The 23,362-nt window shown below is 39.6% G+C and overlaps 2 protein-coding genes across 2 annotated transcripts in view; both read left to right on the forward strand.

The window, feature by feature from the left end:
• LOC119891776 (phospholipid-transporting ATPase ID-like) overlaps positions 1 to 13,122 on the forward strand; it is a 48,446-nt gene extending 35,324 nt beyond the window's left edge. The window contains 13 exon segments of the mRNA XM_038703633.1: positions 95 to 283; positions 515 to 630; positions 2,167 to 2,331; positions 2,413 to 2,524; positions 3,495 to 3,600; positions 3,709 to 3,853; positions 4,188 to 4,371; positions 5,254 to 5,477; positions 6,075 to 6,158; positions 6,344 to 6,589; positions 6,673 to 6,811; positions 8,656 to 8,786; positions 9,223 to 13,122. Coding sequence (XP_038559561.1) covers positions 95 to 283; positions 515 to 630; positions 2,167 to 2,331; positions 2,413 to 2,524; positions 3,495 to 3,600; positions 3,709 to 3,853; positions 4,188 to 4,371; positions 5,254 to 5,477; positions 6,075 to 6,158; positions 6,344 to 6,589; positions 6,673 to 6,811; positions 8,656 to 8,786; positions 9,223 to 9,552 — 2,171 coding nt within the window. The 3' untranslated portion in view covers positions 9,553 to 13,122.
• Positions 13,123 to 15,323: 2,201 nt separating this feature from the next.
• dapk1 (death-associated protein kinase 1) overlaps positions 15,324 to 23,362 on the forward strand; it is a 98,631-nt gene continuing 90,592 nt past the window's right edge. Inside the window, 2 exon segments of the mRNA XM_038702844.1 lie at positions 15,324 to 15,466; positions 16,186 to 16,381. Of these exon segments, the coding sequence (XP_038558772.1) occupies positions 16,278 to 16,381 (104 nt within the window). The 5' untranslated portion in view covers positions 15,324 to 15,466; positions 16,186 to 16,277.

Below are 23,362 nucleotides of genomic sequence, written 5' to 3' on the forward strand. Positions count from 1 at the left end.
TTGGGAATTAATCAGCCACATTTATAATGTTTCAGCATTTTCTGTCGTTGCTTTGGAGGATTCCTCTTACCCCTCTGACTTTTTGCTCCTTCAGGTGAGATTTTCTACCAGGCCCAGTCTCCAGATGAGGGAGCGTTGGTAACAGCGGCCAGAAATTTTGGATTTGTCTTCCGCTCACGTACACCAGACAGTGTTTCCATCGTGGAAATGGGACAACAACACAGCTATGAACTCCTGGCCATCCTGGATTTCAACAACGTCCGCAAGAGGATGTCCGTCATAGGTATATAATCCATTGAAAATGATTGCTTGGAATAAAGGTTTCTATTTAGTGTTATTTCTCATATAGACTGCTGTCGCTGGAGAGTTTTACCGTTGACCCATGTGATGATTTGAAAAGAGATTCCCCCCCCCCCCCTTTTATTTTTGGGTCATTTTTTGGGATCACTGTCTTTTTTGCTTGTCTGGACATATTTGGTTTCGTGTATGTTTATGTGTGCATTTGTGTTTACAGTTCGGAGTCCAGAGGGGAAGCTCTCTCTCTACTGTAAAGGTGCAGACACAATCATCTATGAGAGGCTGCACCAGTCCTGCAGGAAGCTGATGGACGTCACTACAGAGCACCTTAACGTCAGTAACATATCTCGTTGTGTTCATCCAGGAGAGAAATGTACTTCTGAGATTTGATTTTCGGTCTTTATCTGAATGCTTCTTGTGCTTTTTCCCCCTTTTTGCTGGATGTTTGTGTGTTCTTCCATTATATGTCAAGTGTGTTAGTGTGTGTTTATACAGAGTCCAGCTGAATGTGCACGTATTCCATCTAGATATGAAAAGTCCACAGGGGAGTCATTCAAAAAACTCTTGCTGCCCTGGAAGCGTAAATAAAACAAATGATAATAATCACAATAATCTTCCTTTGTGTGGCACTTATGTATTTCCCCTAATGATTGAGGCAATAAAAATAAAAAGAAGTTTGATGTATAAAGATGATTCAAATTATAGTTAAAGACAGAACACAGAAAGATCATTTAATAAGTTTTAAGTAGAGCTGTAAAAGACATTACTGAGGTAGCAAGATAAAATTCAACAGGCCTGTCCCACATTATCCAATCTCCTTTAGTATAAAACGTTTAGACAGGGGGACTGAAAAGTGACAGTTGATTTCAAAATTAATAAATGAATGCTTGAGCTAGACCATGGAGTGCTTTAAAAGAAATGACTAAAACCTCAAAATCATTTCAATTACACGTCAATGCAAAGAGGCTAAAACTGTGGTTATGTGTGTGATATATCTTGTTTATAAGGCAGGCAGTATTCTATTCTAGTATTCTTTTCAAAACAAATCCCATAGAGACCAAAACCAACATTGATTACATTAGTCCATCTCGCAGAACTTTCTGACTTCCGTACCCTGTTTGTAACACTCAGACTCAAGCCCTTTGATTCCTACTCAAGACTTTAATCTTTAAAATCAGGTTACAGGTTAAAGGTTCAGTAATTTCCTAAAACGGCTGGGAACTGTAGTTTTTAGCAGCCGTTACTCAAACAGGAGGAATAGTGCATTTCATTGGGGACTGTTTCCGGACACACATACACATTTAACGTGTTTATTGTAGCAGATGACTCAAGATAAACAACAATGCCCATGTTCATCATAATGAATAAAAATGACCCAGTGCAATACTGTGGCCAACTGATGTGTTTTTAATATGTTCAGGACAACAAAGGAGCTCCATGGTACAGAGAAATAAACTGTATCAGGCTTTAGATACACAGGCAAGACTTGTTAGTACCTTCATGTTTGTGTTATGCCCTGCCTCTCCTACACTCTTTCTTTCTCTATTTATTTCCTCTCCACTCTACTCCCTTTCTTTCTCTTTCTTGTTCAGCTCATATCATAGAAAACATAAACAACTGGTTATCTCCTGATTGTCAGTTTTTCTTCTCGTGTTTTATTACCCAGATTGCAAAATGTACAGAGCTGAGCACATGAATTTAACTTAAGTTTATCTTCAAATTTCAAATACCATCAGCTTATGTGTATATGTGTGTGTGTGTGTGTGTGTGTGTGTGTCAGTGTCTTGCAGGATGTGTTTCATGTATTTAAATGTGTGTACCTACTTGTGCAGTGTTCATCCATATAAGTATGTGCATTTTGATCTGCAGGAGTTTGCAGGGGAGGGCCTGCGGACTCTGGCGCTGGCCTATAAGGATCTGGATGAGGAGTATTTCAACCAGTGGAACCAGCGCCACCATGAGGCCAGCACCGCGCTGGATGAGAGAGAGGACAAACTGGACCAGCTGTATGAGGAGATAGAGAAAGATCTGCTGGTAGGAAAACAAATTGTCACGTTTCAGTATTTTTGTCAAATGCACAGTATGTTGATTATGTATCTGAATATGTTTGTCCAGCTGCTTGGAGCAACAGCCATAGAAGACAAGTTACAAGACGGAGTACCTCAGACTATTGAGCAGCTGTCCAAAGCCGACATCAAAATCTGGGTTTTAACCGGCGACAAGCAAGGTACTTTTTTTTTTCGACTCTTTATTGAACATGTTAAAAGATAACAACAAAAACTAAATAAAAACAAACAATCAACAAAAAAGATCATCAGCAGATGATCCAAATAACAGTCATGTTCAAAGGGGGTAGGAAAAAGTTAGAATAACTTCAACCCCCCACTTCAATTATATATTTTAACTACTTAAAATGTTTGCATCATTTAAAAAATAATGATGTATTTAATTGATAACATATTCATTCATCATTCTTTAGATGGAAACAAGTCTCAGAAAGTCTAGTCATTCACAACAATTCAGTTTTATCTACAGCAATCAATAATCAAAGAGAAGGTTTCACTTTCTTAACCTGTCGTCATCTTGTTTTGTGTCAACCAATTTATTTGGAGGTAAAACAGAAAGTGAGCAAACCCAAAATGTTTGTAATAATCCCTGAATGTGTAGGAACACCTACACATCAGTAAACTGTCAATCAGTCAACTGGGAGGGATTTTTATGGACAGTTTGTATAATAAATTTACCATTTGCCTTTGTTTTTGTATCTCTGCACCAAAAAAGTTTTTTTCCTTATGTTTCTCGACACATTTGACTTGATGTCCAATTCACCAATTATGTAATTACTTTAGATTTATGTCAAGTGAAGATGTCTGTCCTTCATTGTCATTAGAAACACTGGTACCCCTCAAAATCTGCATCCATTTCAACATTAGACATTTGTTTTCAGATTCTGTAAGCTTGAAATTATACCTTAGAAACCCTTAAAATCAGTCTACAAGACCCCAAGTTGTAGTTCCACTGTTGTAGTTGCTCTATACATCCCTGCAAATTTATTGTACCGTTCATCATCATCAACATCATGCAGAATTGTTAATATAGCACTTCAGTGTGTTATATGTAGATGACTTTTATTCATGTTCTGCACCTCATATGTGTGGTTATTGTCCACGCACTGATGTTGATTATTTGTGTTGCAGAAACTGCAGAAAACATTGGGTACTCATGCAACTTACTGCGTGAGGAGATGAACGAGGTCTTTGTCATCTCGGGCAACTCACCGGAGGATGTCAGACAGGAACTGAGGTCAGATGAAGTTTTCAAAAAAGTATTTTAGAGCAAACATGGGTAACTGAGTAGCAGATTATTAAATGTTTCCAGGTATCCATACATTTTTAATTTCTTGTGGAGCAGAAATGCACGGACTTCCATGAAACCAGATGCAATGGAGGATTCGGTGTTTCTTTACCCAGAAAGGACTCTGGGTAAAGGTGTGAAAGTGATCATGGACGAGGTGGTCAATGGAGAGTATGGCCTGGTTATCAACGGACACAGCCTGGTACGTCACAAGAAGTTTCCCTGTTACGATGCATGCTATAACTGTCCTTTGTGCCTTTTCTTCCTTATTATTTGTTAATCAGTCAAAAGTGTGCAAAAGTACCCCAACCTTGATCAAATCAACCATATAAAGGCATCATTAGAGGCTTTATTTTATTAACAATCATATCTGATCTTTGCCAACTCTGACCACCTGCCAGCTTCCAAGCTGTTGTAATCGTTATGACCTCCTATTGGTATTTTACTGTATATCGACCTCTGCAGTTGGTGACACTACATTTAAGTTTTTCAGCTGTTATATAATTCCTGCACTTCACCACTTTCCATCTCCTCAGGCGTACGCCCTCGAGCGCAGCATGGAGCTGGAGTTTCTGAGGACGGCGTGTATGTGTAAGGCAGTGATCTGTTGCAGAGTCACTCCTCTGCAGAAGGCTCAGGTGGTCGAGCTGGTCAAGAAGTACAAGCAGGCAGTCACACTGGCTATAGGAGATGGAGCCAACGATGTCAGCATGATCAAAGGTATGAAGCAGGGCACGTTAAAGATCAATGTTTTTCATCCCATGTAGGAAATCTGCATCTGAGGATTTAGAAATAAACGAAGACGAGAGGTCATGATAGACAAAGTACACCGAAACAGAAATTGCTTGTCACAAATAACAGAAAAATGATTTTTACCTGAAAAGGTTGCTGCTGCTAAATACTGCAGCAACTATACATTACAGAGCAGACCATGCATTGACTCTATTTTAATAAAAAAAATTTTTAACAAAAGTGGTAAAATAGTTTTTCTAGCCTCTCAAATGTGAGGATTTTGTTTTATATCACTGTAAACAATTTATAAAACAGTTCTTTTTACAAAGCAAGCAGTATGAAGACATGACCTTGGGCTCTGGGAAATTCTAATGTGTGTAATGGGCATTTTTATTATTTTCCATTGTATTGATTTAATCAAGAACATAATCTGCAGATTAATCGAATGAAAATAAGCCATAATTACCTACAACTAAGTGTATACTAACTTCTCAGCACTAGTTTGCAGACCAAAAAGCAACAACTGGTGAACATAGTGGAGCATCCAGCCAGATATTCTTCTCAGGAGCTGGTGGAGACTAAAATAAGAGCTAAATGAATAGTCAATATTGTACTTCCATCTGTCAGGTGGAAAGAAACATGACTCCCAGTAAATTATAGTATTTCTCTGTGCCTGCTGCTAACATGTCAGCAGTAACAATTTAAAGAGCCAGTGATATAGTGAGTGTCTCTCAGCTTGTTTTAGTCTATCTCTGCCCCCTAGTGGCCAGAAATATATTAATGAAGCTTGAAGTTGTAGGATATAATTTGGTGTTGCCAGAAATAAAATGATAAATAGAAATTCAAACAACCTTTTCCTCTTCTGCTCAGCGGCTCATATCGGCGTGGGCATCTCAGGTCAGGAGGGCATGCAGGCTGTGCTGTCCAGCGACTACTCCTTCGCCCAGTTCCGCTTCCTGCAGCGCCTCCTACTGGTGCACGGCCGCTGGTCCTACCTGCGCATGTGCAAGTTCCTGCGCTACTTCTTTTACAAGAACTTCACCTTCACCTTTGTCCACTTCTGGTACGCCTTCTTCTGCGGGTTCTCGGCACAGGTGAGAGCAAAGTCAGATGGAGGGAGGAGGGTGGATGGAGAGGAGGAGAAAGAAACAAGGACTGTGATAGTAGATTGAGGTTTAGAGGAAAGAAAGATGCAAATGAGCTGTCATCACCATTTTTGTAGAAATTCTTCTCTTGCTTTTTTTTTTTACTCTGGCATATGAGGATTATGTTGCTATTATTAATCCCACTGACAAAGCTCTGATTGGCTTGGTTGAACAGGGAAACACTGATAAACTGAGCAGAACACCCGACCTAGTCAGAGGTCTGGAACCAGGCTACGAATGGTTTGGGAAAGACTGAAGGGAGTAATATGTAGGGAAAAAATAGAACAAAACAGTTACAGTAACAGTTACAGTAACAAATAAAGGTGTATTGTTTTGTGTTAGAAATATAGTCTTAGTTGTAAAGTCTTTTTATTACAAAAATCAAGATTTTAATAATATATAGGTGAATATTTCTCAACTGTGCACTGCTATAAAGTCTCAGGAAATACTGAACATAAAATAATGAAAATCATCTGACTGTCTTGTATTTTTGAGAATTCAGGTTGTGGAAGTTATTGATGTTCTGCTTTTGACTTTGCTTTTCAGACGGTGTATGATGAATGGTTCATAACACTCTACAATCTGGTGTACACAGCACTACCTGTACTGGGAATGAGTCTGTTTGATCAGGTGACTAATTGATTGCATTTATGTATTTATGTGGGTTGTGCCATAGAACAACAAGCTGGCAGACGTGATAATGAGCCTTATACATAATCACCTTTTATACAAAGAACAGAGCTCAGTCTTCTCGCTGACAGAACAGAAAACAGAAACACACAGACTTCATGCCTTTGTCTCTCCCTGCTGGTCAGGATGTGAATGACGTTTGGAGTTTCCAGCATCCTCAGCTCTATGTTCCTGGTCAACTCAACCTGTACTTCAGCAAGAAGGCCTTCTTCAAGTGTGCCCTCCACAGCTGCTACAGCTCCTTGGTGCTCTTCTTCATCCCCTATGCAGCCATGCATGACACCGTGAGGGACGACGGGAAGGACGTTGCTGACTACCAGTCCTTCGCCCTCCTCACCCAGACATGTCTGCTGTTTGCTGTCAGCATCCAGGTAAGAGGAACCTTTCCTACTGGATAATCTTGTCTTTTGCAAATTAAAAGCATTACACATATTTTTTTTCTCTGTGCCTACAGTTGGGGTTGGAGATGTCTTACTGGACGGCGGTGAACACTTTCTTCGTGTTGGGCAGTCTGGCCATGTACTTTGCTGTCACATTCACCATGTACAGTAACGGCATGTTTCTCATGTTGCCGTCAGCTTTCCCTTTCATAGGTGAGTAGTTAACTTATAAGTAACTTATAAACTCACCAAATGGACGCTGCATTGTGCCAGTGGCTATAATTCACTTTAAACAAATTCTGTGTACATTTCCACATTTCTGGTGGTTAACAAGTCAACAAGTGTTAACATGCATGTCAGATCCAAAAGAAAGCTTTGTTCATTCTAGTATAAAAGGCTCTGCCAGAGAAAAGTTGGCAGTATAATTCAAATGAGTTAAATTATACTGCCAAATACAGAAATACGAAATTGAGTTGGGTATGTTTGCACAGTCAAAATATCTAGTTTACATCTAAACCAAATATTAAACCTGGCTAGGATCATTCCCTGCCCCTTGAATATACTGTCGCCTGTAGTTTCTCACCAAGGTCATGTGAAGGGCCAAGTACTGAGCTTCAACATATTTTCAGGGCCAACAAAATTGTTTCTCTTTACTCTGCTGGTACTGAAAGTTGGTATCAGACGCTTGGTCACACTCTTAGTCTTGTTTACGTATTCTTTAAATAGATATTTCCTGAATGAAAAAAGTAATTTTGTTAAATTTTTTGTCAAGACTTAATTAAACACTGGTGAGTTTGAGAGTTTTTGTTTGTTTTGTTGAATTGAAAAAAGATCTTCTAGAAAAGCACGATATACCTCTCTGCCAGGTATAAAAAAATGTATCCTTTTGGTACTGAACTCAAGATTTAGGTGTTGTTATGGCAATTGTATCAGAAACATTTCAATATTTCAAATGTGTTTCTGCCTAAACATAACCTTTTGTAATCTTGTACATAAATGTCTTCTCTAAAAATAAGTAAATGTCTTAAAGATAAGCCACCTGATATGAGTACTCTGGAATTTCCTTCACTTTTGTATTTAATGACACAAAATTTAATTTCACTTTAAGTATACCGGTAGTTTAAAAACTCACTCAGCAGCATTTACTGACCTCTAGAAACAACAGTATTATTAGTAGTATAGTAGATCAGTTAAGTTAGATAGTTAATACTGTCCATAAATCATTAAAGAGTTCATATTATGTTTTTTGGCCTGTTCCCTCTCCTTTATTGAGTTATAGACTTTTTTTGTGCATGTAATAGGTTTGCAAAGTGAAAAAGCCCAAAGTCCACCCCAAAGGGAGTTCCCATCTCCCACAGAAAACACAGCTCTGAACTGCCTGAAAGCAGCTCGTTTGTAGTCCAGCTTTTTCCCTTTCATCCCTGTGACGTCACAGCGAAATGCGCGTCATAACGCTCACCTAGCGGCTACTCCGACACACTCTCAAAAACACAGGTGGAAAAAAAAACAGTGACAAGATGTCCGCCTGCTGCCTCTCCTCTCCCTTCCAAACACTAGCTACCCTCCAGGCAGTCAGTGGACATAAAGTTGTACTGTGATATAGAGACAGAGCTCAGTCAAAACTTTATGGATGAAAGATACATTTGTTACAGATGAATAACTCACCACTCTGAAACTCTTGCTCTAGTCTATGTTGCTAAGCTGGTAGCAGCTGGTAGTAAGCTGGCTTCTCACTGACCCGCCCTTCTCTGCTTCTGATTGGCTAGTTGTCCTTAACTAGGAACTGTGCATGTGCAACTCCCAACAAAGATCATTTAGAGACAAGATGTCCATAGTTAAAATGAAGCCTTCACACACAGGGTAAAAGAGGAGCTGCAGCAATGTGCTGTATGACAAAAATATGGTGTTTTTGAAAATGAAACCATGTAAACCTGTTCTGGTACAACCCCCTAAATAACCTGAAAATTAGCATAATATTACCTCTTAATAGTAATAGTCAATAGTATATCATGACAGACATACAAGTACAAACCTTGTGTATGTGTGTGTTTGTGCAGGAACAGCCCGAAATTCTCTGAACCAGCCGAATGTTTGGCTAACAATCCTCCTCACCTCCATCCTGTGTGTCCTTCCTGTGGTCACCTACCGCTTCCTGTGGCTTCAGCTCTGCCCCACCATCAATGAAAAGGTACAGATGGAACTATTCTACACTTAACACATTTGCTAAGATACAGCTGCATTTCATATACATGAACTTCTTTAAATTCACGCCACCCTTTTCAGATTGTACGAGAAATTATCTGAAGGCAAAGTGGTTTACAGCAAACTGTGAGGCGCGACCCCCTGTCAGTGTGTCAGGATATCATTATCTCCAATGTCCATTGAAATAAACAGAATACCAACAGAAATGACAAAATCCATTAATATTCAGTTATTTCATGTTGCACTATGTTGGAGAATTATCATCCATCCAGACAGGGGTTCAAACCCTGGTTCTGAGGAGATAAAATATTTTCTCCTACATGTTTTTTGTTTGACTTCAAGAAAACTTTGACTGCAGTGTAAGTGGTAAGTGTTCCTCTGTCCAACATTTTGACTTTGTCACTATCTGCCCAAACTATCAGGTGATGTTCAAGGTGAGACAGGCCAAAGCAACACCTGTCCCTCCGCCTCGACGCACCCGCATCCGCCGCACCAGCTCCCGCCGTTCAGGCTACGCCTTCTCGCATGCGCAGGGCTACGGGGACCTGATGACATCGGGCCGGTTCCTGCGGCGCCCTGCTGTGTCACGACCTTCGGGGTTCACCCACGTGGGTCGCACCACCACGGGCTTCAGTCCTATGGGACGATCGGCTGGATACAGCCCGACAGGACGACCCCAGAATGCCAAGGTCCCGGATGTGGAGGTGACATCGCTACAGATGTACAAGACTATCAGAGATCCGGTCTTCTGAAAGACTGTGGGTTCAGTTTAAGAGGGTGTTTGGAGAAGATCTGGGAGAAGGAATAATGCCAACTGGACAGCTGTCTGCCTCTGGCAGTCCGAGATGTTGAAAACTCCCATTTGTTCACCATGAAAAACTTCCTCAGGACTTCTAGAGAACTTCATGTCAAAGATTTTTCATGATTCACCTCTCATCTGCCCGTCACCTAAGACGATGTTTGAGAAGTACATGACTTTTGCTCCAAGCATTTTATTTTGCATTAGTTTATCAAAAGGAACTAGTGCTGCCGCTTCTGAAGGGTATATGGATCATTATCCTTTGATCATGAGTGTTCATGTAAAACATGCCTCATGCTCAGCCAACAGATGAGAGATTAAATCTTTTGGTCACTAGAAACAGTAAGAGGATGATTCATTTTCAGACAGGAACTAACCCAGAGGGAAAACATTTCAAGAGAAAGACAAAGTGTCATCATGTTTACAGACTTCCCAGATTCTCTCAACCCAATAGTCCAGATGCACAGCAGAGCTTTGTACAGAGGATGTAACCAGCAAAGTGTCTTTTTAAAGTATTTTATTTTCCTATCTTGAAAGCTGTACAAGCAGTCGGCACTTTGGTAGCGTCACTTGGCTGTGGGAGATAACTGAACATTTGAACGATCATAAATGTGTCGAAAACTGATACGGCAAGAAAACATATTTCAGCATTGTTGGCCCATCCAACTTTTGCCTGACATTTTTCTTCACAAAGTGTGTCTTGTTTCATTTCTTACTGTGTGCTGAAGGAATTCTCTTGCAACTTAATGTTCCAGGGTCACTGCTGTGCAGAAGAGGACAACACAGGGATATTTAAATTACAATCATCAGTACAGCTGTGCAATGAGACATTCTTTATACTTCAAGGGTAAGTTTATTATTGGTTAGGAAAAAATATATTATTCCTTAACAGATAAGAAAGAACCTGTTATGAACAGCAGTGTTTGGACTGCCAGGCTGTGAACGCTCCATTTTAAAAATGTATACAACTTTCTACGAAGTGACTCATGAAGGTAATTTCTTTCACAGATACACCGAATAGAAAGAAATTAATAAAGGGGATCCTTGCACCAAAGGAATCCATAAAGTATGTGGCTGTGCAATTATCTATCTTAAGTGGACTGCTACTAATAATTTTGAAAGTATTTTTTTGACCACAACATGTCACATTTGATAAGAGACAGTGGTGCTGGGCCAGATTTTTTGTACATTAAAAGCTAATAAGTTCTTAATGATTGGTTTTTGGTCTGGATGCTCTGCAAGTGGTTAAATCAAAGCACTAGTGAAAAGACGGTGCAAGTTTTATCCTGTGCAGGGTTGCTGGGGAGTCTATAGCAGCATGCTTTGTGCAGGAGGAGGGGTTCATCCTGTCAACCTTACTTGTAAGTCTTTAGACCAGCCAAAGAGATTTTTCACAACCTGGCAACCCAAAAATTGCCATTTCTAATGGCTCATTTCCAATCTGTCTATTTATGAACTAAAAATAAAGTCATTAGTTATAATTGATAAACAGTTGATGCCTTGTTGCTACCAAGTGCTACCAAATCTTCTACAGTGCAGCTTTATAGTAGCATTAAATGTGCCTCACTTTTAAGGTCTTGGGTTTACATTTTGAGTTGTTTTCCAGTTATAGCAACTGAGAGTCTAAGGCCGTATTAAAGCCTACTGTAAAGGACGTGGTAGATCACCAGATCATGTCTAGATCCAGTTTAGAGGGACTGTAGTTCATTATGTGACCCTGAATGTGTCTTAAATGCTCTATGAGTGACAGGCCAGATTTTGAGTCCCCACTGATTTTGTCTGCTGACTTTTAGCAAACTGACAAAATGGAAAAATGTTTTCTGCATCCAACAGCAAGAGAAGTGGACTACGGCGCATATGTAGGAACTAATCTTAAATACAGATGAGTTGTTTGCTGTAGGACAATTGACCACATATACCTGTGTTTGGGAGGTTTATCATACTGTACACACACTACAAAGTTAACTGGATGGCCCTTTAATCCTTTCAGGAACACATTTGGGTTCACGTGTCCACATGTCCTTGAATATCTAGTTCATTGTCTGCAGTGCTGTTTTTGGTGTGTTCGCACCTGTAATCAGAGCCGACCACAAGTGATAAGATCCTACAGGACGCATTTTAGAGCCAGGTGTTAACAGGCCCTAAAAGACTGCTTATATGATGCCCATGGGCTAATAATGATTCAGATTGCATTTTAAAACCGGTTTATCAGATAGTGCATCACATCATGCTTATTTCAAAGTCATATTTGCCTTAGCAAAACGCTCGCTACTTTATGTCTGACAATCAACTTGAACTATTTATAATCAACAAATATAAATGGCAGTGTACCTTAACTGTTGTCTGGCTTGTTTCCAACATCTTACTCGTCGAACATTTTATCAGCTTACTGAAAATATCAACTTGCGGGAAAATTTACTAGCTATGTTTTAAAGTTAAGCCAGTACAAATATTGTTTTATACAATCAGGTGGTTTTTGAAATGTCATGTCTGTTGTTTAGTACAACCTGAGGATGAGAACTGGACAGCTGCTTCTGTAAGTAAATTAGATCAGTCTTTAATTTATTATTTGGTGTGTGAAGTTTCAAAGAATAGTCCAAATGGAATTGGTTTCATAATTGTACAGTAATACTGTTTAATGTTTGATAGTTGCCCATATGTTTTCCATGTCCCATGGTATCCATTCATATGCTGGTTTTATTAACTCATCAGCTTCAATTCAAACCATAAAGACAGCTGATGGATGCCTTGACGTCATAATGTTGTTGAAGCAACTGCAGTGTTTGTAGCTGAACATCTGTTACCACAGTGCGATTCAGTCACTTGTTGCCCAGAACTGAATGTACTAACTATTACCTGGTGCTGAACCAAAGATCTTTTTAAGGTTTTATGTGTCTTAGTTTACTAAGTAAAATAAGTAAAATTGTTGCTCATCAAACAGAATCTGATCCTGGAGGTCAGTGTGATGAAGCTGGTTTTGCTCTACTTACAGCACAGTTATTATTTACTGTAAAGAGTTTGAATATGCAGAAGAAACATGTGCTACATTTTTGTAAAAATCAAATGTAAATCAAGCGCTAAATCGAGTTTTGTTGTATATTTTTGAAGAATGTTAGTGCGGTGGGACTAACGAGTATGGCATTTCTTTTGATTAATGAAATGTGTCATAATGAGCTCATGAGCTCCAATTTGGTGAAATGAGCCCTTGAATCGTTTTCAAAAGAGCTTTGTCTGCAGTATTAATGCAGAATAAATTCATTAAGAGTGGCCACTACACAGTCCACTAGTGTATTTTACACATGTATTTTCCCACTATTTCGGTGGTACTGTCCAAAATGAATTGTAGCCATAATTAAACTTTTATCAATATCTTTATATACACTTTATATCCCTAGCCCTGAAGACTGAAACTGTAACATATTTCTCAAAGATGATAAGATGTGGCTCTTACTGATAACCATTTTGTATAATTTTATACCGCAATAAAAAGATCAGCATGTGCAGTTGTACCTTTTTCCATTAAGAATTTTCTAATTATTTGTGCATCTGCATGGAGCTGTTATTGTCTACGGCTGAATGTAATGGTATTCTTCAAATCCATTAGCAAGAAAACATGACTTAATTTCATTCTGACAAACCTCCGATGGTTCTGACACTCTGAGACAATGAACAATGTTGGTGATTTATGGAGGTCCTGTAGAATATTTATATTTCAAAAATGCTTTATTTGGCATTGGACTGATATCTGTTCCTAATCAGAGCATGTGTTTAATGAAAGGGCCTACAACATTACAAAAGTTTTCTTACGCCAAATCTTAATGTATTTTCTTTTCATATTTTTGTTTGTTTTACTTTATAGTGCATACTTAGTTAAACTTAATTTAGTAAAGCAATAAAAATATGTTTAATACTGTAAGCTCTGCTTTTGGAAAATGTAATGTGTTTTCTAGAGAGTTACCTTGTAGTGTTGACCTGCTGGTGCAGGAAGCTTTGGACAAGAATTATCTCTCTTCATGACCAGCATAAATAAACTGAGATAAAGTCCAGGTGCAGTTTGCAACCAACAGTAGCACTTCAATGTTGTGGTTAACCTGCAAAATGTTTCTAAAAAAGACGTAAAATGATTGGGTGGCTGCATATTTCTTCACTCTTTGAAGTATCCGTCCCCAGGGGCCCATTTTCTCATAATCCATCCATGTGTTCATCTTTAATGAAGTTGAAAAGAGGAATGCAATATCATGCTTAAGTAATATAATTAGGTGAAAGTTTGTTAGAGAAATTAGTCATATAAAAATCAACTGCATGTCAGTAGAAGGAAAAAAACAAACAAAATAAGGCTTTAGTGATTTAATCGTGGATTTTGCAAGTAACATCTCTCTTGTACAAAAAAATGGCAGAAGATGAAATACTGTATGTAATATTCAGACAAAATTATGTTTTTTTGTGAAGCATAATCTTTGTCCAAACAGCAAAGCAGTGTGACTGCTGTCAGATATGTGCTGTTTAATAAGGGTGCAGCTTGTCACCAGCAGATGGTGTAATAACCATAGACTATATAATAAATACTAAGTCATAACGAGTCTCTGAGAATGAAAGGTCAGCAGGGGCCTCCTGCTCTAATTTGTAAAGTTTGTTTCTCAGTAAATTGCCCAGGGTGTATTCTGCATTTTCCCCAGTGCACGCCAGGATAGCCTCCATCCCTGTGCATCCCTTCAAGGTAATAAGTGGTTTAGCAAATGGCCCAATAGATAAATGGATGGATAATTTCATCTATTCTCACACACACATGCCATCATTGGGGATATTAAAGATCTTGATCAGCATGATGTTGCAACAGAAAACTCACAACTTGAAGTTAAGTTACAGGTTAAAGTTAATGTTACCTTTAAATATTCCTTTCCTTTCAATAATTTAATGATGAGTTGATTTTCTGGCTGAATATTGTATGGCTACTTCAGTATGATTGCATTACAGAGAAGCATTCAATATCATATATCAACAGTAAAGATGAAGATCTATTCTTTAACAGTGAAAAGAAAAACAATTAAAACATGCCAACATAATGAACTTACATTGCCAAGAGTCCAGCTCTGGTCCTACATTATTGCTGTAACATTTTAATTCATTATAAAAGTAAAGAAATCTTCTTGGAGTTTGACAGTTTTGCTTTGTCAAGTCAAGTCAGTTTTATTTAGGCAATACAGCCCAATATAACAAACCGCAATTTACCTCAGGGTGCTTTACAATCTGTGCAGCATACAACATACTCTGTCCTTAGACCTCTAGAGATACTGTGGATATGATACCTCCCAAAATAAAGTAAACAGCTGAATTACAATTAACATTTCAATGACAAAAAGCCAAGTACAAGTTATCTGCTTAACTGTGATTACAATAAAAGTGAAAGCTTTGCTGCCCTCCTGCGAGCGATACACGATGCTGCATTTACGGCACGCAAAAAGACGGTAATTAGAACTTCCTCGCTGAAAAAGACTGTTTCGCTAAAAAGAAAAATTAGACTAATACACAATACAACGTTTTTTGCGATTTAATATGGCATGACACCGCAATTCACTGGATTTGTTCAATTTGTAATTGTCTGGCGTTTGCTTTGTTAAGTGTACCGTATTGCGCAAACTGTCCAAGCCGTGTCCTCTATCGAACACGAGTCGCTCCAACATGTCTTGCACAATTTCCCATAGACGTTGAACGCAGCACCAGGACCAGACTGCCTTACATTGTTAACGTTGATTTCTCCCGTTCTAGCCAGCATTTTGTCTTCCGTGAGCCAAACCGGGGTCACAGGCTCCCACAAAACGCATGAAATCTCGGCTACATTTGGCAGCGGGAACACACACCGGCAAACTGTAAGATACTTTGCAGTGTACTCAAACAATTTGTCTCAGTTTTCGGACCAAGAAAGGGGCAGTAACGCTCGGGAAACATACAAGCTAACGTTAATGTTAACGTTAATTTTCATGATTCTGAATATTTCATACTGCACGGGAATATAAAAGGGGCGAGACGTGGTTTTAATTGAGGCAAAGCTTCACGGTTTGGCTTTTAATTCAGATTTTTTGGGATGTGACTTTTTTAGTACAGAGTTAAACTGGGTTAAACACTTGTCACGGGTCCCCTCAGGTCGTTATTTAAAGAAGATAGGCGAACAATATGACTACTCAGCAGTCATTTTTCTCACTGGTCTGAAAGGAGGAGGAGTAGGCTAGCGTGTTTCCCATGGCTACACCAAGCTTTCATACGGGGTTATTTGCATTCCTAGCCCGCCGGTGGTGACATACGTATGGCTATATTACTATTATCTTTATTCCTGGCAGCTGTTATAGACCAATAATTCAAACGGGCGCCCGGGAAAATGATAAGAGATAGTCGGGACTGAGAGGAAAGATCAGCTCCAGGAGTCGTGACGTCGCCCCGGAGGTGTGCAGGTTCATCGCTCAGTCAGTTTCCTTTTGTTGACTGAACCCACCTTTGCCCAACAACTGCAGTCCGGTTTCACAGTCGAGGTCTAATGGGTTTTTTTTTTGTTTCCTTCCCCATCCCTGTTGTTTTTCACTTGGTTTGGAAGCTCTAACATGAGGAGGATTGTTGGCTGTAACCCAGCCCAGCCCGGGGACTGCTGGTAGGGATGGTGCCGCTGTGAGGAGCGTTTCGGAGGACATGCCTGCAGTCGGGGGGAAAGGGAGGAAGTGCCTGGACAACATGACTGTTTTCAATCAGGAAAATGTTGAGGAATTTTATGAAATTGGAGACGAGCTGGGGAGGTGAGTTTCACTGAGGTCTATTTTTATTCCTAATGCGCATGAACTTCCCCTTTTTAATAACAGAGCAGTGTGAAGGAGGGTGGGAAAATATCTTTATTTTTATACCAAAATGTATTTAATCTTTATATTGAGGTGCATCATTTTAACCCATCTACCCAGAGTGTTCACATTATAGTGTATAATATGTTTTCATGCCATGCTGCTCGCACAACTCTGCATACAGATGGGTTTAGTGATTAAACACTATTGCGTGCTCTCACTCAGCAAGCAAGCATGCACACTTACTATGCCTTTTGAGTAGTCCCCAGAACACGCATCCCCCCACTGTCAGTGCATCTGATAGCCTCTTGATTAATCGTAGTGCATAAATGCATCATTGTCAGTGATGAAGAGGTTAGCGTCTGTTACTGTAGCTGCCTCTTCCTGGAGATTTATTGCAGCAGGGGGGAAGGCGGTGTCATTGTACATCTTTTACAGGGAGAGGATTTACATCCTGGCGCAGCCTGGTTTCATTTCAACCAGAAGGTGTTTGGTCAAAAGTTAACACTTGACAATGGGAGGAAAAAAGAGGGTGAATGTAGACAACAATCTTGCAAGACTGATGTTTTGGTTCTTGAGGGCTGTAGAGTGAGTGATATCCTTGATTTGCTGTGTTGTTCTGTTAAATATGAAACCACAGTGTCAAAACCGGGGGCTGTCTTGTTTTCCGCCTAACTTTACTGCTGCTTAGATCCAGAAGTACATTGCATTATAGTTAAGGTAGAAATACCACAAGCAAGGGTGTGGGCATTTATCCCCACAATGGACGGCACAGACACAGACGCCTTCTCAGTCGGAAACATGGAAATGGATCTTTTTGTGGTTATCAAAGTGACACATGTACTCTGTGTTGGGTAATAATCAACCAATTGTTTTCTGCGCTCCAGGGCCTGTCTGGCAACACTGCTTCTCCATTTAGCGCTCACCTTCCAGCGCTGTGGGGGAGAGCTGAAGTTGCTCTATCTGCTTCACTATGCTACTTTGGTAATAGAGAAGATTGGGGAGCTTTGTGTAATGGGATTGAATTTCTGGCTGGAGGTAAAGAGACGGCTACGTGAGTGTGATAGTCTCATTTGGTCGTCGCTCCAGCACCAGGATCCAGTCTCTATTGTAGTTTTGATTAGGAGAGTAAAGACTTTAAATTGGGTTGTCTACCATCTTAGTGTGCACTAATATTTCAACATTTGGGAAACTGAAATTAGATAAACCTTTGTAGCTTTTTTTTTTTTTGTAAAAGCATCTCTGCTCTGTAATGAAGGCGTCCATGGATCTGGTGTTTTGAGATTGTTCCACTGGAGAACAGCCCAGATAGAGTATTGCACAAGTCTGTTATGGGAAGGATTTCATGTTTTTATGAGACAGCAGAATTATGCATGACTGGGGTGGAGCTCATGGCTACTGCATAATATGGAAAAATACATGTAACCTTCTTTTTGATAGCCTGTTCAATCTACAAAACACTGTAGATGCAAGTACACTTGATATTAAGTATTCGCCTACTTTTGAAAATACATCCGATAATATGTACTTGTGAAAACAAAAGAATAATCATCTGCGAGAGACATTTATTTGCATTGGTTAAAAAAGGCATGCACTTTGTCTCACGCAGTAACCTCTCATACAAAGACATTTGTTCATAATTCGTATCTACGAGTGATTTAAGTGAACTTTGTGGATTTTTTCAGTGTCAAACCGTCACTTCTTCATTTCTCTCACAGTACGGCTATGCTTTAATGGCACAAAGTGAATGCCTGTATTAATATTTTCACTTTTTTGGGTTCCCTAATGCCGGTACTGGCACAGCTAAATTTGTTCTGTTTTCATCTTCAGGACCTAAGGCTGCTTACTTTCTTCTTACTTTTGGGTAACACTTAAATGAATGAAACTTGCCCACAAACTGCACAGAACAGGTGACCTTTTATAGCAGTTTGGGGATGGTGATTATGCTAATGATCAAAACTCACAAATGGGCACCTACTCATGAACAGGTCACATTCATCAAGCTGAAATGAGAACTTAATGGCTATTTTGTGCAGTTAACACAGTTTGCTGAATCTGACTTGGATCACTCGTATGTGGTGTATTATCTTTACATGCTTTCACTTAATTTAGGATAAACCAGTTAGTTTATGATTAACTGGCGAGTCTGTGTATTCATTGGCTTGATTACAGTGGCATGACCTGCACTGTAATTGCTTTATTGGCATGAGTGTAAAACCACAATATTACCAAAGCACTGTAGTGTCTTGCACGCTTAAAGACAGAGAGGCTTTTGATCCGACTGTACTCCAGGTCCGGCTCCAAATGGAATTGAATTGAGGCCCATTTGCTTTGGCAAATTGGGAAGTCACCCAAGCAGGGACTTTATCCTGTCACTGACACTGACTGCTTTGGTGTGCATGCATGGTAGAACTGAAGGCTGGGGACGCCAAGCATCTAACCTTCATTAGTGTCTAGCAAGAGTGATCTTGCAAGCAGTATAACAAGGAGGAGAGTGTGGAAGAAGCAATGCAGCTGCAGAATTCAATAAATACAGCCAGAGGAGATGTGCAAAAAAAATGTGTGCTTCTAACCACTGGAATAACCCGCAAAATCCTCTCAAGTCTCTGAGTCAACTGACATATTTATTTATATCCAGAGCTGAAAGTGTGATAATACCAAGCAAATGCATCAGTGGTCAAATTCTCCCTTTTCGAACTGTGTCCCAATAATGGCCAGTGAGCCTGTGTTCCAGCTGTATTTTTAAAGGGCTGCTGCTGGTCTCCTCTAAGCCCTTTAATAAGTGAAGCACTGATCTGGTGCTCAGTTGATCTCTCTAATTGCCTCACAGATTGGCACAAAATTCTCACTTTACGACCAAGATCAGTGGGGGAATTACTGAAGACATTACAGCTACTGGCATCTTAAGGGAATCTACCATTTGATACCTCCTCAAAAAGATGGTTATATGAAGGGAGAAGGGATCATTTAAGAGTTTCAGAGTGGCGGTGTGCTGCGTGGCTGTCAGACTGCAGGGATAAAAACAGTCTTAGGGCCTCTTTAGCATGCAGTTGAGGAATGGTTGCACATTATTTTGACATGTATTTCTTTTCAACAGGCTCCCAAACATACATATATTTTAGAGTTGCAATGATTAATCGATAAGTCAGTTGTCTAATAGATTCGTCTTTTTTGGTATTTTTAAATCAAAAAAGGAAACATTTTCTGGCTTCAGCTTCTTAAATGTGAGGATTTGTTGCTTTTCGTTGTTCATATCATTGAAAACAGAATATATTTGGTTTTGAGATTAAATAAGACATTTGAACATGTCTTGTCATCCTGGGATCTGAGAAAACATGATAAGAATTTTATTTTCATTTTATTACATAGAATACTCAGCAAATGAAGTAAAAATGATGATAATCACAAGTTGCATCCCTAATGTATAACCAAAGAAGATGAGTATTCAGTGGTCTTATAATTGTACTGCCATGAGTGCTTTTAAAACATCTTCTGAACCATAATTTGACAGAAAATCTCTGAACTGAAACTAATTAAATTGTAATGTGGCCAAGCAACTCTCAGGTGACTTTCTCCTGTTATTGTGTGTGTGTGTGTGTGTGTGTGTGTGGGGGGGGTGATCTAGGACATGGTACAGCCTTTACAATAAAGAGCATTTTTCCATTGCTGTTAACATAAGATCAACCCCCATTGTGTCAGCAGTAGACAACACTGACAGGGTGATATCTGATCTTACATATATCCACTGGCCAGTATCAGTCCAGAACATCAGCAAGCCTTTACACTGGTCAGGTGATAGCATGCAAGCATTTACGGTTTACCTCAGCTGGGTTCTTCTTCGGCAGAACAGAGCAGCATCCAAGTCTGCATGAAGAAACAGGCGGAGCAGAATCACTGTTGGGTCATGTGAGTTGAGTTCAGGGTTTTTTTTCTTCTTCAGTTTCCATGTTGTCATTTGTTTGGAGACCCAGTGACTCAGCCACTTTCTGGCTGATTTGGAGAGAGAAAGATGAACTAAGACATTGGCTGTGTCTGGAAGGCATTTTGTGTGTGCCTTTCATCTGGTCCACAGGGCAGTTTTACACTTTGCATAATTTTGCAGTGCTCTGCCTCTATCATTAGTCTACATTAATGTGACCACTGTGTGGCTCTCTACCAGTTGGCTCTCCCTTTTATGTCTTTGGTGTGTGGGTGTGTGTCTGGGTGCATGGCTGCCACCCGTACAGGAGGACTGGTCAGTGGATTTCAGTAGCGTGTGGGGTTTTTTTTTCTATGCAAATGAAGATAAAAAGAGTGAAACTGGGCCTGCATTTGGTTTATTCCTCAGCAACAATCACCCCAAAGACAAATTTCTATGAATACAAAATAGGATATCTACATGTCTTGACTCTATATTAAATCTAATTTAGAATTTATTTTCCCTGAAGAAACTGCATGTCTTCATGCAGAACATTAAAAATAAAGCTACTAAACAGTGAATATGCACTACAGCATTCTGTGACATCCTTTTTTCAAACACACCAGCTAATGCAGACACTTCATGCAGACTGTGCCCCAGCTACTGACCTAGATTTACCCCCCCCCCCCCCCCCCCCACACACACACACACACACCCTGGATTACATTATTGGGTGGAGGGGCAGTCTGGGTAACAGGGGTGTCCTTGATGAGTCCTGCCACTCACTCAACCGCCCTAACCTTCCCGTCTTCACCCCAGGGAGCGGCAGCGCTGTCACATAAATGCAGTGTTGCCACGTTTTGAGCTCTGAGTCCAAGGATTTGGCTTTAAGTACATTAGATTCATGTTAGTTGATCACTTATTAATAAAATCTTTTGATTTGAAGCAGTTTTGTAATGATAGACACTGAAAAAAGAGGAAAGGCAGAGTTTACACAATGTGACTGAATGTCAGTAGTTCCTACTTTGAAGTTGAATTAAACAGTTGTCACCTTCTTACAAGTTGGTGCCTGTTTTGCCTCAAACTACTGGAGATGGGTATGATACAATAGTGATTTAACTTGTACCCACTTCATGGAAGCTTTTTCAAGAAATGTACGTTTGGTAGCACTCTGAGGCGAAATCCTGTTGCTCACAGGACGTGACTCCTGACTTAAAATTTGTGCTGATGCATTTGAAATTAAAAGCCACACGTAGTGATATTACTAAGCACCCCGACAGTTGACACATGATCTCGGGAAGATGCAGCGCAGAAACTACCTAGCAATGATTACTTGCCACTGAAGACAAAATATCTTCCCAGTGTTTGTTGTTGGCGTGAGATGTGGGGTCAAGAGGTCAAACTAAGAATTTATATTCTGGAAGGACACCATACCTAACGAGACATGTATCTTCGGTTGCCACCTTCCTGCATATATTTGCATTTTAGACATTTAACTGAAACACTGATCTACAGCTCAGCGCACTGCGTACACAAGGACACTGAGCTCCAGTCTGTTATGCCAACATTATGTAGCAGTAGTAGTAGTAAGGAGTGTATGTGTCAGAGGCACGATGATATTCCTGTAACTTCAAGATCATCATGTAAGAGAGAAGTGCCAGGAAGAAAAAAAGAATAGAGCAAAGTGAGCAAACAGTGTGTGGTTCTTCTTTTCTTTCTCTTTTATTTGAAAGGGGACAGTCTACATTAATCAACATTAAAACAATGTAAATGTACCAGAGTTAGCTAAAAAGTGCAAATTTTCATCGGTAGTCCCCCAGCCAGGTGTAAAAAAGGCAGCTTTAAAAATAATCACAGGTATAAAATCACAAGATAAAATTACATACAAGACATTATGGTTAAGAAATACAATTCATGTAAAATAATTATATAATATTTAAATGCACACAGGAAGCAAGTTTTGCTCTCTACAAGCCATTTTTTTGCATTCTGTTTGAATGCAAAAAAATGACAAAGACTCTCTGATTGTTTCCGGCACTGTGTTCCATTGCTTTGTTATACTTGAAACCATAATGTACTTCTGCAGACTGTATTCCTGCAGGGTTCAAGTCATATTTCCGTCCTTTTCTTGCTCTCTGTCTGTTTGTCGAAGGTCAGTCTGTCCATCTTTTCCAGAATGGCTTAAACCTTGTGATCACTCCAGCCAGACTCTTCAAATTGCGGTCAGCTTACGAGTCAAATTGAAATCTGACTCATCTGAAACGTCCTCGAGGAGCGTAATGAGTTATTTTCAATTAATCTCTGCAGTCAATGGAGGATAATTGGATCCCTGCCAACTGTGTTAGCGGGTGAAAGGCAGGGTTGTTATGCTTTGTGTGTTCGTGTGTGTGTGTAGTGGGGGTGAAGGGGGAGCTACAACCCTTTGTGCTCAATTAGGAGAAATCAGCAGACAGTCAAGTGTAGAAACTAAGGGGCTGTAACGAAAGACAACTTTCCTCTTTTATGGCTTTCATTCTCCTTGTATTGCTTTTGCACTCTTTCTAATACTCTGTTACAAGATTTTCCACCCTGCAATACATAGGTAAACTGTTCCTACTGTACGTTTAAATCAAGCCTTTTAGTACACTAACTAAATGCAACAGCTCAGAATGGTTTAAATTTGAATAGTTCAGTCAGTAAAAATCAGTGAGAAATTGTTTTCTGTTTAAAAGGGGTGGTGTAACATTTTATATTACATTCAAAAGATGTAAGTTTGTTACGTAACACTCCATCCTATGTTATATATTTTTTTAAATATCTACTCTCTTACCACACATGCTCGCCCACTTAAGTTGAAGACATTTCCCTAGGAGGGTGCAGCACTCGATGTCAGACTACACGAAGCAGTTTCAGTTATATGGCACTATTAAACCTAAATTCATAATTTTAAGTAATGACCAATTAATTATAAACAAATACAATATGTACTTAACTTTTTTTTGTTGTTTGGTAGCTTTTCCGTTAATTGTGTTACTAGAAGCAGCAGCAGCACACCCACATTCTGG

The sequence above is a fragment of the Micropterus salmoides genome, unplaced genomic scaffold (assembly GCF_014851395.1).
Source record: "Micropterus salmoides isolate LMB-PRFRI ecotype aquatic unplaced genomic scaffold, ASM1485139v1 Ms_hic_scaffold_7, whole genome shotgun sequence".
NCBI classification, from domain to species: domain Eukaryota; kingdom Metazoa; phylum Chordata; class Actinopteri; order Centrarchiformes; family Centrarchidae; genus Micropterus; species Micropterus salmoides.